This window comes from Anolis sagrei, chromosome 4, assembly GCF_037176765.1.
Source record: "Anolis sagrei isolate rAnoSag1 chromosome 4, rAnoSag1.mat, whole genome shotgun sequence".
Classification (NCBI taxonomy): domain Eukaryota; kingdom Metazoa; phylum Chordata; class Lepidosauria; order Squamata; family Dactyloidae; genus Anolis; species Anolis sagrei.
Window position 1 is genome coordinate 133,018,593 of NC_090024.1, and position 17,244 is coordinate 133,035,836.

Consider the following 17,244-nt stretch of genomic DNA (forward strand, 5'->3'; position numbering starts at 1 on the left):
CTATGTACAGTTGTCTGTCTTGTCAGTGTGTAACAGCACTGAATGTTGTCCGTATATGTATTCTGTGATCCCCTCTGAGTCCCCTCTGGGGTGAGAAGGGTGGAATATAAATACTGTAAATAAATAAATAAAATAAATACATATTTGTTTCCATAATTTGTGTTGCTTAATGTTTTGTGTAGAAGTCATGAGCCCCTGCCTAAAATTCAAAATGGGGTTTTAATTTCAGATTTCATCACCGAAGCAAATAATAGTTCAGTGCATAAAGTGCTAAACTTGGTCTGAGGAAAATGAAACGTTGGTTCAGTTACAAAATTTACTAGCTGACCTTAGGTCTGTGGGCCTATAGTTACTTTCAGGGCTGATGCTGGAAAAAATATGTGAACCCCATTTATGTGAAGAGCCCCATTTATGTTGCTCATACCTCTTAAAGGTTTACAGGACACAAATATCCAGCTATAGTTTTAAATTAGAGTGTCTCAATGCCTATAACAGTAGTAAAATCTTGGAACATTGTAGTAGACACTTCAAAATTTGCTAAATTGTTTTTGCTAAAATGTATTTAGGACCCTTCAAAATTGCTAGAATGTATTGTTGCCAGACTAAATCTGAAATTCAACATAGGGGATTTCCTAGAAGTATAAAAGGGAGGCTGACATAATTCATTAGGAAATAATAGTTACACTTTAAACAGGAAAGGGCCAAGTCTCTTCTGCTAAAATTGGGGAAAGAGGAGAGGACTTTCTGGGGATGACAAAATGTGGGATGGACCTGAGACATTCCTGAAGTGGACAAAAGACTGGATGAAAAGCAAGATGCCTTATTGTCCCTTTAGATCAGGGGTCCTCAAACTAAGGCCCGGGGGCCAGATACAGCCCTCCAAGGTCACTTACCCAGCCCTTGCTTAGGGTCAACCTAAGTCTGAAACGACTTGAAAGCACACAACAACAACAACAATCCTATCTCATCAGCCAAAACCAGGCCCACACTTCCCACTGAAACACAAATAAGTTTATATTTGTTAAAATTGTTCTTCATTTAAATTATTGTATTGTTTTAAGTGGTTTTTTTGCACTATAAATAAGATATGTGCAGTGTGCATAGGAATTCATGTTTTTTTTTCCAAATTATAATCCGGCCCTCCAACAGTTTGAGGGACTATGACCTGGCCCTCTGTTTAAAAAGATTAAGGACCCCTGCTTTAGATGAAAACCCTAACAGCACTATGTACTGCTAGTAACTGGTATTTACACTCACCATGAACCTTTTCCTACTTTTTCAATATTTATCACACAATTTTGACGGGAAATGAGTATTAAAAGAAGAGACAAGCTATGTCAACAATATTATCTTCACTGCCAGCAAAAGAAAACAAAAACTTGCATGTGTTCCCATGTTTTTTTTTTCCTACAGCAGGGGAACATTTTCATAGTGGATTATGAACTTCTGGATGGTGTTGAAGTCAACAAGACAGACCCCTGCACAGTGCAGTATTTGGCTGCTCCCATCTGCTTACTGTATAGGAATTTGGAGAAGAAGATTGTTCCTATTGCAATTCAGGTAAGATTGTGTATTATAATATTTTAATTATCTATTAAAATAATACAATATCTAGTAATACAATATAATCTTATTAAAATAATACCTTGTCACTGCCGAAAGAATCGTTAACTATTTTTTACCCTTTTCAGATCAACCAAGAGCCAAATCCAGAGAATCCTATTTTCCTCCCATCTGATGCCAAGTATGACTGGTTATTGGCAAAGATCTGGGTTCGATCTTCTGATTTTCACATCCATCAGACAGTCACTCATCTCCTCAGGACTCACTTAGTTTCAGAAGTGTTTGCCGTGGCAGTGTTTCGACAGCTGCCTGCGGTCCATCCTCTTTTTAAGGTTGGTTATTTTTGTTGGAAAATTCCATCATTCTCTCACATCCTCCCTTGCTGCAAGAACAACAGTAGTTTTAGCTAGAATAGGACATTTGGTGACTTGAACTGTCCTACTTTCTCAGATTTTTTCTCTGCTCCTACTCTCGTCATCAGCCATGCTTTGTTCCTTCATTGAAAAGGTAGTGCATTACAAATGAATCTTTTCATTGGTTAGTTAAGATGTAGACTATGCATATGTAAACTGAATCTATTACTATACTAAACATCGAAGTTAGCAACCTACAATGGATTGACTAACTTGTTGGTTTTTGGAGTCAGTAAGGGAACTCAGGAAACCAACACAGAGGAACTGAGGCACATTTTGCTACCTTGCTAAGTGAAGGCTAGTTCCTAATAGTTTTCATATTTTCCCCGAAAATGTCTAACACCCTAGGAAATACTAATTCCTATCAGTTTTGATATTAGAACAATGTACACATTAGATGTGATTTTTTTGCTTTTGTGAGCTCTATATTTTGTAAGAACTTAAAAAAAAATACTGGTTTCCTAGTAAAGTCATAGGTTCTCGGAAGAATGAAACTATGCACTTTATATGTTTTTAATTTCTATACTGTTGTATGTGTTTTATTGATTAACTGTTAATTGTGGGGATACGTTGTATTGATTATTGTTGGTTTTTACCAGCATTGAATTCTTGCCAGAGCTGTAAGCCGCCTTGAGTCCCCTTAGGTGAGAAAGGTGGGGTAAAAATGAAGTAAATAAATAAATAAATAGTTAATAAGATTAATATTAAGTGTTGTAAACATTAGTATATTTAATCTGGATGAGTCTAAAAGTATTCTGACATTAAATCACATGAAAATACTACTTTGTTATGAAACCAAGGTACTTACTACAGCGCTTTCCAAACTTTTCATGTTAGTGACACACTTTTTAAACATGCATCATTTTACAACACCGTCATTCAGTGCTGGTTCCAGAGCCAGCATTCCAGATGCTGGTTCCAGAATCTGCAAACCAGAGGTTAAACCAACCCCTTATAAGAGATATGGACATGAACATAAATAATGAAATGTATGGGGACACAACACAACATGGGTGATTTATTATTTATTTTACATAAACTCAGAGGTTTCTCATTAAGTTTGTGCAACACAGTTACATACTTTGTTGCAGCACAGTTTGGAAAACTCTTCTTTACTATTTACTGGGGCTTCAAAGTTGGTTGTTGTTGTTGTATAGTTAGAGGTATAGTTAGTGAGAGAAGTAGGGGAGAAGAGTGGGATGAATATGGGAAGAGAAATATAACTGAAGAAAAATGGGGAGATGAGGCAGAGAAAGAAGTAAGGAGATATTGCAAGTCTAGAGGGTGTTATTTTTGCCATGTGTGCTGCTGCTTAATCCAGATGGCAAAATAATGCAATGGCTATCTTGAAAGAAGTACCGTGGTTCCAAAATCCAGAATGAGGGCAATGACTGGTTCTGGATCTACTGTTTACCTATCTAAATGGTACCAGAGGATCCTAGGGAAAGCCAGTTTATGTCCCATACCTTTACCACCTTCCTCACTGGTCACAACAAGTGGATCAGATTCCCCATGCATGCATAAAAACGTGTCCATATTGCTGGTTTCTTGCAAAAAAAAAGTTCCAGTTGTACTGAGAAGATCATTGGGACTCTGAAATCTAAACTGTGGGAGTGCAACATGTTTTTTTTAACTGCTAGTCTGGGGAGGAAGTTTAGGGATGCTGCCTCGACATGTGGTTTCCCCCTGTCTATGATCTATGGAGCACTGGTAGACTCAGTAGGTCTGCAGAAAGATTTTGAAAGTGCTAAAACTTTCTTATATGGCCATGCTTAAGATGGCAAAGACTATACCCAACTTCACAGAACCTTTTTTTCAAAGCCAAGTCCATTCATTGCATCTTAAAGGGAATGTTTATTGAACTACAGTTATGAATGTCTTTTCATATTAGAAGAATAAAAAAGTGATCTGTTGACCCTTCTAGCCATTTTCAAGTTTGTGAGAAAATAAGTTTGAGAACCACTGTAGTAAAGTGCCTGCAACATGTTAATCTGCTCTCCACATATCAAGGAAAACACATTATACATGGATTGTTATTGAATGATCCAAACTGATTTTTTTTTAGTGTTAGTCACTTCAAGTCCTTTAAGAGAGAAGTGGGATATAACAACAACAACCAGTGTTCTATATTCCATTCTTGATCAGGTTCCCAGGCATGTTGTTTATATCCTAGCTCCAAGTATGAAGTGGATTGTTTAGACTTTATTTCAGTCTGCTTTTTAGCCCTAGTTGTGAGACATCCAACACATTGAATATTAATCCAATGACAGAGGTGTTATTGTCATCCAAGAGGCAGATCAGAGAACCATTGTTTCCTGGTTCAATCATTGTTGAATGGAATTACAGTATCCTTGCTGGCTGAGGTTTGCAGTTTGCATATATTCCTGTATCCTGCCCTGAGCACAGTTACTCAGTTTTGGCTGTGGTCAGTAATGTATTTGCATAGTTAAAGGTAGTACTGTATGTCAATTGCATCTATTCATGGAGAGAAGAGATCTGGTCACAGTAACACATTCATGATATTATATGTAAACCACTTTACATACGAGTTCCAGAATGGAGCAAACAAGCGTTGCTTGCTTGAGCCAGTTATGGAAATGTGTTGCTCTTCATTAGTAGTTATTCAGCACAGTTCAAAGTGCTGGCTTTGACCTATGTGACTTATGATCAGGTTATTTTGAAGACCCAGGACTCTTTGCCGTTTTTGAAGACAGTCTCAAATGTTGATGTAATTGATCCATTCAATTCTGATTCATCAGAGCCTGATTCTTCTGAGGCATCTTTATCTTAATTATCCCATAATGTATCATCTTCTGAGCTATCAAAAATGTTTGTGATACAACATTTTTAAATGAGTGCCACACTATGTATTCTGGGATCAGGTTCCAAGCTTTTTATACTCATTCTGCCAATTTTGATGCCGGTACTCTCTTAATCTTTCCGTAAGGTGCTGGCAGAAGGTTGTCAGTCAACAGCCAGGATTCAGGTTCCTTTTATCAAGTAATCCTTGAATGGTTTGTTGACTGAAATATCAAGTGGCTCCAGTTCAGTAGTTATGCCACTAGGAATCACAATCAGGTTTTTGACCTGGTCAGAAGTAGGTTATGATGACATCTATCCCTTAACTAATCTTCCATAAGCTCTGTTGTAGTCCATTGAGTTCTCTCTGTGTGTACAATGGCATCTTTGGGGGAAATATCATTCTTTTCTTAAAATCAAATACAGAGGCAACTTCAACCATCAGCAGTGATGTATAGTATCACTGTGATATGCTGCTTTTCACAGACAGGGCTTATAGTGTTGACATTTGGCACTCGGTGTGAAGCAGCAGTACTTTGTGGTCTGATAGGGATCTTTCAGTGGCATTTGAAACCTTCATCCATGGTTCCCTTTTAGGTTGTCTGGATGGTTTGGTACTGGGGATATTGTTTTGCAGTGGTTTCTTGATTGAACATTCCCAAAGGATGGTGCTAGGAGAAGGTTATTCAACCTCTTGGCCATAGGGCTCCATAGAGGCCAGTAAAGCACCGTCCCCAGTGCTTTTCACCATCTACATGTGGTTACTAGAGAAGATAGCCCAGAGCTTTGAGGTTGGGTTTCATCAGTACACTGATGATACACAGCTCTGTTTACCCTTTTCAAGCAATGCCAAGGAGGCTGTGGCTATGTCTGGATACAGGTGAATAGGCAGGTTTCATTCAGACAAGAGAGAAGTACCACTGGTCAGTAGAAAAAAATCAACCCCAGCCAATTCTAGATTGGGGTTATTCTGCCACCGAAAGATTAAGCTGGTAGATTTGGGGCGCTCTAGGACCCAGTGTTGTTCCTGGAAAAGTTTGGCTTGTACACCTCTTCTTAAGGAAGGCAGATCTGACTACAGTGATTCCCTATTTAGTTTCCTCTTGCTTAGCCTACTATAATGTACTCTGAGTGGGACTGCCCTTGAAAGATGTTAGGAAGGTCTAGCAGACAGATTGGTATCAGGTGTCCATTTTCGAGACTATATAAGAGTGATCCTGCAAAACTTTATTATTATTATTATTATTATTAACTGTATTTATATCCCGCTCTTCTCAACCTCGAAGGGGACTCAGAGTGGCTTACAGATTATGGCAACATTCATTGCCGCATCATACAACAAAAAATAAATATAACATATCAAATTATAAAAGAATTAAATCATATAAATGCAGTAAGTGCAACAACAAATAATAAATATAACAATTTACTTTTGAGCTCAATTCAAGATGCTAGAGCAGGGGTCCTCAAACTAAGGCCCGGGGCCCGGATGTGGCCCTCCAAGGTCATTTACCCGGCCCTCAGGTCAACCTAAGTCTGAAACGACTTGAAAGCACACAACAACAACAACAAACCAATCTCATCAGCCAAAAGCAGGCCCACACTGCCCCTTGAAATACTAGTAAGTTTATATTTATTAAAGTTGTTCTTCATTTTAATTACTGTATTGTTTTTTGCACTACAAATAAGATATGTGCAGTGTGCATAGGAATTAATTCATTCATCTTTTTTTTTCAAATTATAATCCGGCCCTCCAACAGTTTGAGAGACTGTGACCTGGCCCTCTGTTTAAAAAGTTTGAGGACCCCTGTGCTAGAGCTTACATATTAAGCTAAGGTACCTGACAAATTTTCATATCCCACATGAGCATGATAGAAATTAGAGATCTTCAAAGGAATCCCTGTTGTGTGTCCCAACACCTTGTGAAGATAGATTGATGGGTACACAGAATATTCAGCATCTGAAGTACTGTTTTAACTGTTTTAAAACTGAACCCTGGGATTGTTTTTTGACTGCTTTTAGAAGTTTTTAAAGGGTATTTTATAGGATCCTGAGAGCTTCAAAAATTTTCTCTGCATTGGTGAATGAATACATAAATTTTGGAATACCACATGTATCGTGAATTGATTTTTTTTTTAATATTGGGAACAGCTCTTTTATCATAATGTGAGTTTGACATTTTGGCATTGTATGTCTTATTGAGTCACACTCAAAATGTGGAATGAAATGAAGAAATAAATTTTGATTTTGCCTTTGTATTCTATATAAGTAGTTTATTTAAATCCATAGACTCATTTGAAGTTCTGTATTTCATTGTTTGAAAGTAGATTTTTTTGGTAGCTAATCACATTATATTGGGGGGAAAAACCCACAATGAAAATATTTTATTCTGAACTGCTTTCCCTTCTGGCTTACAGCTCCTCATACCCCATGTGCGGTTTACAATAGCCATCAACACCAAAGCCCGCGAGCAGCTTATTTGTGAATATGGCCTTTTTGATAAGGTGAGAAAGTTTTACTCTCTTCCGAGGTCTGAAAGCCCAGCAAAGCACTTCAAAGAACTGTGTTCTAACAAAAGCAATACTTTCCCCAATAAAAAAGCAACAAAACCAGTAAACAAACAGGGCAAAACAATAATTAATCCAAGAAGTATAACTGAACAGAAGCTGTTGATTTATCAGTCAGTAAAATGATTTAAACTTTCCTTAGAAAGCAGTTCTATAATCTGCTGTTAGAGAAAATACATTGTTCTTCTTGGAGGTTAATCATACCTCTCTATGAAATGAAATTAAATCCCCAACTTTCTGAGATATCTGAAGTAATATTGTAAAGGTAAAGGTTTATCCTTGACATTAAGTTTAGTCAAGTTCGACTCTGGGGGTCGGTGCTCATTTCAATTTCTAAGCCAAAGAGCCGGCGTTGTCCGTAGACACCTCCAAGATCATGTGGTCAGCATGACTGCATGGAGCGCTGATACCTTCCTGCCTAAGCGGTACCTATTGATCTACTCACATTTGCATGTTTTCGAACTGCTAGGTTGGTAGAAGCTGGGGCTAACAGCAGGAGCTCACCTCGCTCCCCGGATTTGAACCGCCAACCTTTTGGTCAGCAAGTTCAGCAGTTCAGTATTAACCCGCTGCGCCACTGGGTAATATTGAACTGTAGATTAATTTTTGTGGGGAGAAAAAATAGTATTCCAGTATCAAATAGTTTGGGAAGGAGCAAAATAATCAAATGTAGCTTCCCTAACCCTGAAAGAAAACTCAGGAAAGCTCCTAAAATGTTGTCCAAAGTTACAAAGTGTTTAGGATAATCAGTAAGGCCATACTCCCTTGAGTGAAGAACTATCAATGTGCTTAATGCAGTCTCATACATCCTTTTTGGAACTTGCTGTCTGAGTATCGTGTTTAGGATTGCAGCCTCAGCTGTAAAGATAAGGCAGAGAGTGCCTTCAAAGAAATTCAGCACCATTCTCCGCAAAATTTCAATCCAAAAAGATTAATTTCTAGTTGAGGAGAATTGCTAGTTTTTATTTTTTGGATCTACGTAACCATGAAATTATCTTTAATGCCCTGTGACACTTTTTTTGGGTGCCAAAGGCAAATGCCACTGGAGGAGGCGGTCATGTTGAAATGGTTCAGCGAGCAATGAATTACCTCACCTACAGCTCCCTCTGCTTTCCCGAAGAAATCAAGGCACGGCAAATGGAAAGTTATGAAGACATTCCATACTACTACTATCGAGATGATGGTATCAAAGTGTGGGATGCAATAAAGAGGTATGGAACCTCCCGAAATAAATTCTGTTAATTTATATAGAGACTCTGGAGAGCAATAACAAACTGAATTAAACTGGAGTGTGGTTTTGCTTGTGGCAATCCTCTGCTAACATCATTAGCAGTATGTTGTAGAAGCTGAGCGCATCCTTCCCATACCAATCCCTTTTTGTATCACTTTGCTTTTTGACAAGCTATCCCAGGATGCATGATGCAAAACCATATAAAACTGCTGTTCCTCTTTTTTGATTCTTTCAGGGCAACTTCCCATTTTTGTTGCAATTGTGGCTATCACCATTATGCTGATGTTGCACCAGTGTTTCCTATATCAAGATCGCAAAGTGAAGACTGGAGGGAGACTCATTTTGAAAGCTAGAAGCTTAATTAATTGCCCTTAAAACCATTCCTTAGAATGAGCTTTGGCTTAATTGTATTTAAATCCATATTGGATTGTTTTCACTGGTAGATTATTTTTGTCCAGATTGGGTCTGTCTGCATATTTCTGGATATACATAATTTATGGTGCCCATAGAAATATAAGAATAATATGAACACAAACTTGCTCTTTTTCTTTGCTGCTTGCTGTGAGAAAAAAAGCAGGGTGTTATCCATGATAGGCCATGCAGGGACATGAGAGAAGCCTCCCACAAGGATGATAAAACATCAAAACATCCGGGCATCTCCTGGGCAACGTCCTTGCAGATGGCCAATTCTCTCACATCAGAAGCGACTTGCAGTTTCTCAAGTTGTTCCTGACGCGACCAAAATAAAATCTGTGATAGGCCATGTTTTCTAAATTTTTGTGTGACTCTGAGCATGTTTTTGCATGCTTTCAAGAGCTATTCCTCCAAAGGTATATTTATTTAAATGTAACTAGATGTTCCTTGTCACGTGTTGCTGTGGCCCAGCCTGGTGATCTGGAAAATAAAGTAACGAGAAAGTGTTGGTTTCTAATATATATAATTTCTTTATGCTTGTGGGTAAACAGTATTTCTTGTTCATTCTTTGTCAGTGTTAATGTGGAGATTGTCTGGTTCGCCTACTCTGGAACAGGCAACATATCATTGTCCTTCTTTAGGGGTCCCTTTCAAATCTATGATAATATATCTCTGTGTTTGTGTGAATCATATCTATCTATCTATATCTATGACTGGATGGCTCTTTGTCAGGAGGACTTTGATTACATTTTCTTGCCCTGGTGAAGGGAGCTGGACTGGATGGTCTTTAAGTATTTCCTGTTGGTCATGAGGGTTCTGTGTGGGAAGTTTGCCCCAATTCTGTCATTGGTAGGGTTCAGAATGCTCTTTGATTGTAGGTGAACTATAAATCCCAGTAACTACAACTCCCAAATGTCAAGGTCTATTTCCCCCCCAAACTCCATCTGTGTTCATATTTGAGCATATGGAGTATTTGTGCCAAGTTTGGTCCAGATCCATCATTGTTTGAGTCCACAGTGCTCTCTGGATATAGGTGAACTACAACTTCCAAACTCAAGGTCAGTGCCCACCAAACCCTTCTAGCGTTTTCTGTTGGTCATGGGAGTTCTGTATGCCACGTTTGGTTCAATTCCATCATTGCTGGAGTTCAGAATGCTCTTTGATTATAGGTGAACTATAAATCCCAGCAACTACAATTCCCAAATGACAAAATCAATTCTTTTTGAGTGAAGGACATACATTGGGTTGTTAGGTGTGTGCTGTCCAAATTTGGTGTCAATTCATCCATTGGTTTTTGAGTTATGTTAATCCCACAAACGAACATAACATTTTTATTTATATAGAAGATTGATATTTGTATCTGTAGAAATAAGCTGTCATTCCCTGATGGATGCATATCATGTTTACTGTATATAGGTAAAGACCTGCCATTTAAATCAATCAGCAATTCTAATGATTCACCTAAGACTTTAGGCCTTGCTTTGGAAATAGAAGCATTTGAAGCCACAGATTTTTTACTCTCCCTCTGCCCTCAGAATTGATATTTGTGAAGCCTTTGGCTTTTACTGGCAGGAACTAACTTGACACCCAGAGCACCTACATCTCATTGAGCATTTTGAAAATTTGGAAGGTGTTGTGGTCATTTTATACATGTGAAGGCTTTCTCTCACACACACACAGTCAATAGGGCAAGTCATCTAGGGAAAAAAGTAATTTTGCTAATTTTCCTTGCTGTTACCTGCAGCTTTGTGACAGATGTCGTCGACATCTATTATAAGAGTGATGAGATGGTGTGTGAAGATGTGGAGCTCCAGGCCTTTGTGAAGGACATTTATGTCTATGGGATGAGAGGCAATAAGTCTTCAGGTAAGACTCAGTTAGCTCCCCTGTGCTGTGGACAAAGTGGGTCAACTGGTATTATTTTCCCGAAAGGAAAGGAATTGTGGGAGAAAACCGATTTATCTGCAATGCTGCACTTATCAGAAATGTAAGAATTCAGTTAGACATTGATAACAAAGGGATAGGACTGTCCTACGCCAAAGTATATTAACAAAAACAATGAATAAACATTAACATTTAAGAGTGTACCATATACGCATTCTGAAACTTTGCATCAAAAGAGGTATGACATTTCCAATAATCAAGGAACATCTCTCAGTCTCTTTAAAAAGTTAGTTATTAATTGTTCTTAAGTCAACTTGGACTTTATAAATGAGAAACCTTCCTGTCACCTGTCCAAGTCTTGCAGACTTAGGGCTGTGGCTTCCTTGACCTTATCTGAAACTAAATATATTACTTCTCACATTCAGCTGTATCATACTGGGAAATATTTACTATTCTAAATATGAGAATAATGTTCTATATTCCCATTTTTCTAATGTATAATCCTTATTATTGTTGTTCCAACATTTCAATTTTGGATCTTATTTTATTTATTTATTTATTTATTTATTTATTTATTTATACCATTTCTACCCCGCCCTTCTCACCCCCGAGGGGGGACTCAGGGCAGCTAACACAGGCAACAATTCAATGCCAACAGTATCAATAACAACAATATAAACCAACAATATAAAATCCTATTACATAACAAAAAGTGATATTAATTAAAATTACATAATCACATAGAACAAATCACACAATCACAAGTCATATAGCCATTTCCAATTTTCATAACAATCCTATTGTCCGAGTTCAGTGCTCAATAGCCAAAGGCCTGGCTCCAAAACCACATCCTTAGTTTTTTACTAAAAGTAAGGAGGGAGGACGCCGATCTAATCTCGCTGGGGAGCGAATTCCACAAGTGGGGTGTTACCACCGAGAAGGCCCTGTCCCTCGTCCCCACCAGACGCGTTTGAGACCCTGGTGGGACTGAGAGCAGGGCCTCCCCAGTAGATCTTAAATGACGAAGTGGAATGTAAAGGGAGATACGTTCGGATAAGTAAGATGGGCCGGAACCGTATAGGGCTCTTGGATATCTGTCACAGTTACTGTTGAGTTTTACTACAGGGTGATTCAAAATGATTGACCCAATTTCAAAGCAGTACATTTCACAATAGGGAGCCCCCAGTGGAGAAAGCCCCAGATGGTTAAACTGCTGAGCTACTGAACTTGCTGACCGAAAGGTCAGCGGTTCGAATCAGGGGAGTGGGATAAGCTCCCGCTGTTACCCCAGCTTCTACCAACCTAGCAGTTCGAAAACATGCAAATGTGAGTAGATCAATAGGTACCACTTTTGCAGGATGTAACAGCACTCCATGCAGTCATGCTGGCCACATGACCATGGAGGTGTCTACGGACAACACTGGCTCTTTGGCTTAGAAATGGAGATGCGCACCACTCCTCCAAGTCGGACACAACTAGACCTAATGTCAAGGGGAAACCTTTACCTTACTTTACATTTCACAATGGCCACATGTTAGTATTACACAAAAAACGTACAAATGGTTTAATGCATTATCAAGTTATTGAGTTTTATTAACCATTTTGAGACAGAAGAAAATCCAAAAAATAACTCTTCAAATGGAGAATATCTCATTGGGGCTTATGTTACTGGGTTTCCGTCTTGTGAATGAGTAGGGCTACAGGCTCTTTGTGTGCTGGAAGAGGCATCTAGCAGTAATCATGTGATTAGTGAAGTGTGAATTGCTGCTTCTAGAAGCCTTCAAAGGAGGTAGTTTGTCTGCCCCACCACACCCCCAGGAAGCAGGTGACCTAAGGAGGCTATATTTTTCCCCTTTCTACTATATTTCCAAACTTTCATTATTCTCTCATCTTGTTGTCTTCATCATGAGATGGTGAGGGGAGGAGGGAGTTACAATATTTGAATTAAAATGTTTAAAATTATTGATTTAGATCTTTCCTCTACCTTTCAGGATTTCCTAAGACGATCAAGACACGTGAGAAGCTGTCAGAGTATCTTACAGTAGTGGTATTCACAACATCAGCACAACATGCAGCTGTAAATTTTGGTCAGGTCTGTCTTATCTTGATGTAATGCTTCTTCTGGGCTATGGCATGTGACCAAGGAATATCAGAAATGGAAAAGTGAAGGATTATTGGCTATAAGAAATCACAGAAAAGATGGATCAGAGAAAATCTTTTTCAGAAAGGAAATAAGAATGGAAGTGAAATAATAATAATAATAAGAAGAAGAAGAAGAAGAAGAATGGAAGTGAAATAATAATAATAATAATAATAAGAAGAAGAATGGAAGTGAAATAATAATAATAATAATACCAGTCCAAGTATTAATACCAGTCCAAGTGGTCCCACAAGACACCTATTAACCCAAAGAGTGACCATCACTAAAAAAAATGATTTTGTCATTTGCGAGTTGTAGTTATATACATATATATATACACACACAAAACACATATACACAGACTGGGCCACAGCAATGCGTGGCAGGGGATGACTAGACTATATAAATAAAAATGTAATGTTCGTTTGTGGGATTAACAGAACTCAAAAACCACTGGACAAATTGACACCAAATTTGGACACAAGACACCTAACAACACAATGTATGTCCTTCACTTAAAATTTGATTTGTCATTTGGGAGTTGTAGTTGCTGGGATTTATAGTTCACCTGCAATCAAAGAGCATTCTGAACCCCACCAACGATGGAATTGAACCAAACTTGGCACACAGTTCTCCCATGACCAACAGAAAATACTGGAAGGGTTTGGTGAGCAGTGTCCTTTGGTTTTGGAGTTGTAGTTCACCTACATCCAAAGATCACTGTGGACTCAAACAATGATGGATCTGGACCAAACTCTACATGAATACTCAATATGCCCAAATGTGAACACTGGTGGAGTTGGGGGAAAATAGAATGTTGACATTTGGGAGTTGTAGTTGCTGGGATTTATAGTTCACCTACAATCACAGAGCATTCTGAACCCCACCAATGATAGAATTGGGCCAAACCTCCCACACAGAAGCCCCATGGCCACCAGAGTGGGCTACAGCAATGCGTGGCAGGGGACGGCTAGTGTGTGTGTGTGTGTATAGTCTTGCACATGCATTGTAATATATTTTTGGGTTTTTTGGCTTTCTAAATCTCTTCTGCTGTATTTTTCAGTGTTTTTATGAGCGATGATCACTCATTGGACTGATATGTGTATTGTGTCCAAATTTGGTGTCAATTCGTCCAGTGGTTTTTGAGTTATGTTAATCCCACAAACGAACATTACATTTTTATTTATATAGATATACCTATAATATGCATAAGCACCTTTCAGAAGACTCTGTTTACGTTTCTCTATATTCCAGGTTCGTTTCTTTCTAACTATTCTCTCCTTATTGAGTCACAGGCAGATGCAAAATTATCATTCTGTTGCTACTTTGATACTTTGATTTCCTAGGTCGCAATGAGATTCAATTCTACTCCCCTGGCTTCTTCCTTTTCAGTATGACTGGTGTTCCTGGATCCCCAATGCCCCTCCAACGATGCGCTGCCCACCACCTACAGAAAAGGGGAGTGTTACCATAGAATATATCATTGCAAGTTTACCAGACCGGGGTCGTTCTTGCTGGCATCTTGGTGCTGTCTGGGCCTTGAGTCAATTTCAGGAAAATGAAGTAAGTAGGAAACTGCAACGAAGTGCAACCTGAAGTCTCCTTCCCCACCCACTCTGCCCCCAGTAAGCAGCAGTGTGCTTCAGGGAAGAGACTGGACATCCCGAAAGTGGTCCTAAATCCCTCCTTTGGAACTCCCATCCAAGGAGTATAAAACAGCAACATTAGTTATTCATTTTACAACATAAGGCAGAATCTGTAAGCATTCTCAACATTCTAGATTTATTTTTTCCAAACTCTTGAAAATCAATATACAGGCAGTCCCCCAGTTACAAACATCCAACTTACAAATGAATCATAGTTAAGAATGGGGTGAGACAACAGGAAGTGAGTGAAATATGCCTCTTGGAAGGGAAATTAACTCCTGAAAGAATTATCCTGGGGAAAAGGTGTCTTCACTGAAGCTTGATCACCAACTCTTATTTCCTCAACAAGCCAAATTTTTCAAAATCCAATTATCACAGGGATAGAAAGTGAGGTGAAATTTCTGAACATGGGCACAGACAGCCAAACAAATATCACTATGCTATCCAAAACATAGGGAACAAGTACACTTAAAACATGTACCTGTTCTGATTTACATACAAATTCAGCTTAAGAACAAACCCCCAGAACCTATTTTGTTTGTAACTTGGGGACTGCCTGTACTGGCCTTTGTAGAACATTCTCCAGATAGTAGTTCGTCTTATTTACTCACAGAAAAGGAAGGTTTCCTTTTTTTCACAATGGTATAGTTAGCCACCGAGATATTTCTTAGATCTTTTCCGATCAATATCTTTCATGTTGACTCTCTCACTAGGTGTTTCTGGGAATGTATCCAGATGAGCATTTTATAGAGAAGCCAGTGAAAGAAGCCATGAAGAAATTCCGGAAGAATCTTGATGACATTACCAGCGACATCTCTGAGCGGAACAGGAACAAAAAACTCCCCTACTACTACCTTTCCCCTGATCAGATTCCTAATAGCGTCGCAGTCTGATGTTAAGACCTGCAAAGACAGAAAGTGGCAATGAGCTGGCATAATGTTCTATATATGACAAATTATCTCAAATAGATTAGCTGGATTTAGAGCAACTTGGAGCTTAATCTGTATCAAGTCCTATTACAGCCTTAGTTTCTATTACATATGCATCTGCTGATATAAGTACTTCCTTCTGCATTATTCAATGAAAACGGTGTAGAACGAAGACAGGATCAGCTGTGGCCTTCCAGATGTTTCTGGACTTCAACTTCCATAATCCCTCCTTAGTTGCTGAAATTGCTAGGGCTGATGGGAGCTGCAAGCCAACAATAGTTACAGGGCCAACATTTTGGGCTCTTCTTAATTTCTTTGTACCTTAAAATATGTTTTGTAACTAGGGAGAGTCTTTCCTGAATGGCCTTTTCTTACATACTTCTGTTGGAAGGATATTTAAAACAGAAAGAAAGAGAAATTCAATACTCCCTCCGATTGTTTGTGATTATGATTGTTACAGGGAATGTGTGCAAGCTTCCAGCACACTTTAAAATTACCCAGAAGATATTTGAAAGCCACAGAAAGGACACTGAACAATGTTTTTGTAAAAGGAGAAGTGGCAAAGTTTGACAAGTTTGCTTCCTCCCCAAGCTTTTCCTTCTCTCTTCCGCCAGACATTAAAAATAGACTAATGGGCAGGATATAGATGAGCCATATTTTGACTAAAACGTGTAGAAAGGGCTTCAAACTGTGATGCTCCCTTAGATTAAGATTTTTAAACCCTTAGACACTCAGACATTCACTGTAGCTTCAGCGAGCAGATGCAATTACACTAGGGTTTGTTTTTTTTCCATGTCAGGAGTGACTTGAGAAACTGCAAGTCGCTTCTGGGTTTTGTTTTTTTTTGGGGGGGGGGGTCGTGTCAGGAGTGACTTGAGAAACTGCAAGTCGCTTCTGGTGTGAGAGAATTGGCTGTCTGCAAGGACGTTGCCCAGGGGATGCCCAGATGTTTTTGATGTTTTATCATCCTTGTGGGAGGCTTCTCTCATGTCCCCGCATGAGCTGGAGCTGATAGAGGGAACTCATCCGCGCTCTCCCCAGATTCGAACCTGTGACTATCGGTCTTCAGTCCTGCCCGCACATGGGTTTAACCCACTGCGCCACAGGAGGCTCAGTCGCTTCTGATGTAAGAGAATTGGTCTTCTGCAAGATGTTGTCCAGGGGACACCCGGATGTTTTACCATTCTGTGGGAGGCGTTTCTCATGTCCACACATGAGAAGCTGGAGCTGACAGACAGGAGCTCACCCCACTTCCCAGATTCAAACCATTGACTTTTCAGTCAGTAGTCCTGCTGGCACAAGAGTTTAACCCATTGCACCACCGGGGGCTCCATTATACTGGGTGAAAATGTGCCAAACTGATGTAGCTTTGAACATTCACTTACTCAAGAGGCAAAAGCAATTCACTCTTCCTTTTTTGGTAAGAGAAAGTGGACATTTTAATCAACCCTCATACAAATAATGGCTAAGAACTAATAGCAGCGCCAGAACCGGGTACCTTAAAGCAGTGTCACAAAGTCTACTGGTGAATTTGTCAATTTCACTCCTGAATTTTCTGTTTACCTTAAAGGGTCTCTCCCTTTGCAGTGTGGGGATAATCTCCCCCCGCCCCCAAAAAACCCTGCCCAGGTTGCCCACTAAACAATATGTGTAGAGAG

At 39.1% G+C, this 17,244-nt stretch overlaps 1 protein-coding gene across 1 annotated transcript in view; it reads left to right on the plus strand.

Annotated features, from left to right (window-relative positions):
- ALOX5 (arachidonate 5-lipoxygenase) overlaps positions 1-16,430 on the plus strand; it is a 39,674-nt gene extending 23,244 nt beyond the window's left edge. The window contains exons 7-14 of the mRNA XM_067467695.1: positions 1,414-1,560; positions 1,692-1,895; positions 7,193-7,279; positions 8,375-8,553; positions 10,732-10,853; positions 12,863-12,963; positions 14,404-14,574; positions 15,371-16,430. Coding sequence (XP_067323796.1) covers positions 1,414-1,560; positions 1,692-1,895; positions 7,193-7,279; positions 8,375-8,553; positions 10,732-10,853; positions 12,863-12,963; positions 14,404-14,574; positions 15,371-15,550 — 1,191 coding nt within the window. The 3' untranslated portion in view covers positions 15,551-16,430. The remainder of the gene's footprint in view (positions 1-1,413; positions 1,561-1,691; positions 1,896-7,192; positions 7,280-8,374; positions 8,554-10,731; positions 10,854-12,862; positions 12,964-14,403; positions 14,575-15,370) is intronic.
- The last annotated feature ends 814 nt before the right edge of the window (positions 16,431-17,244 follow it).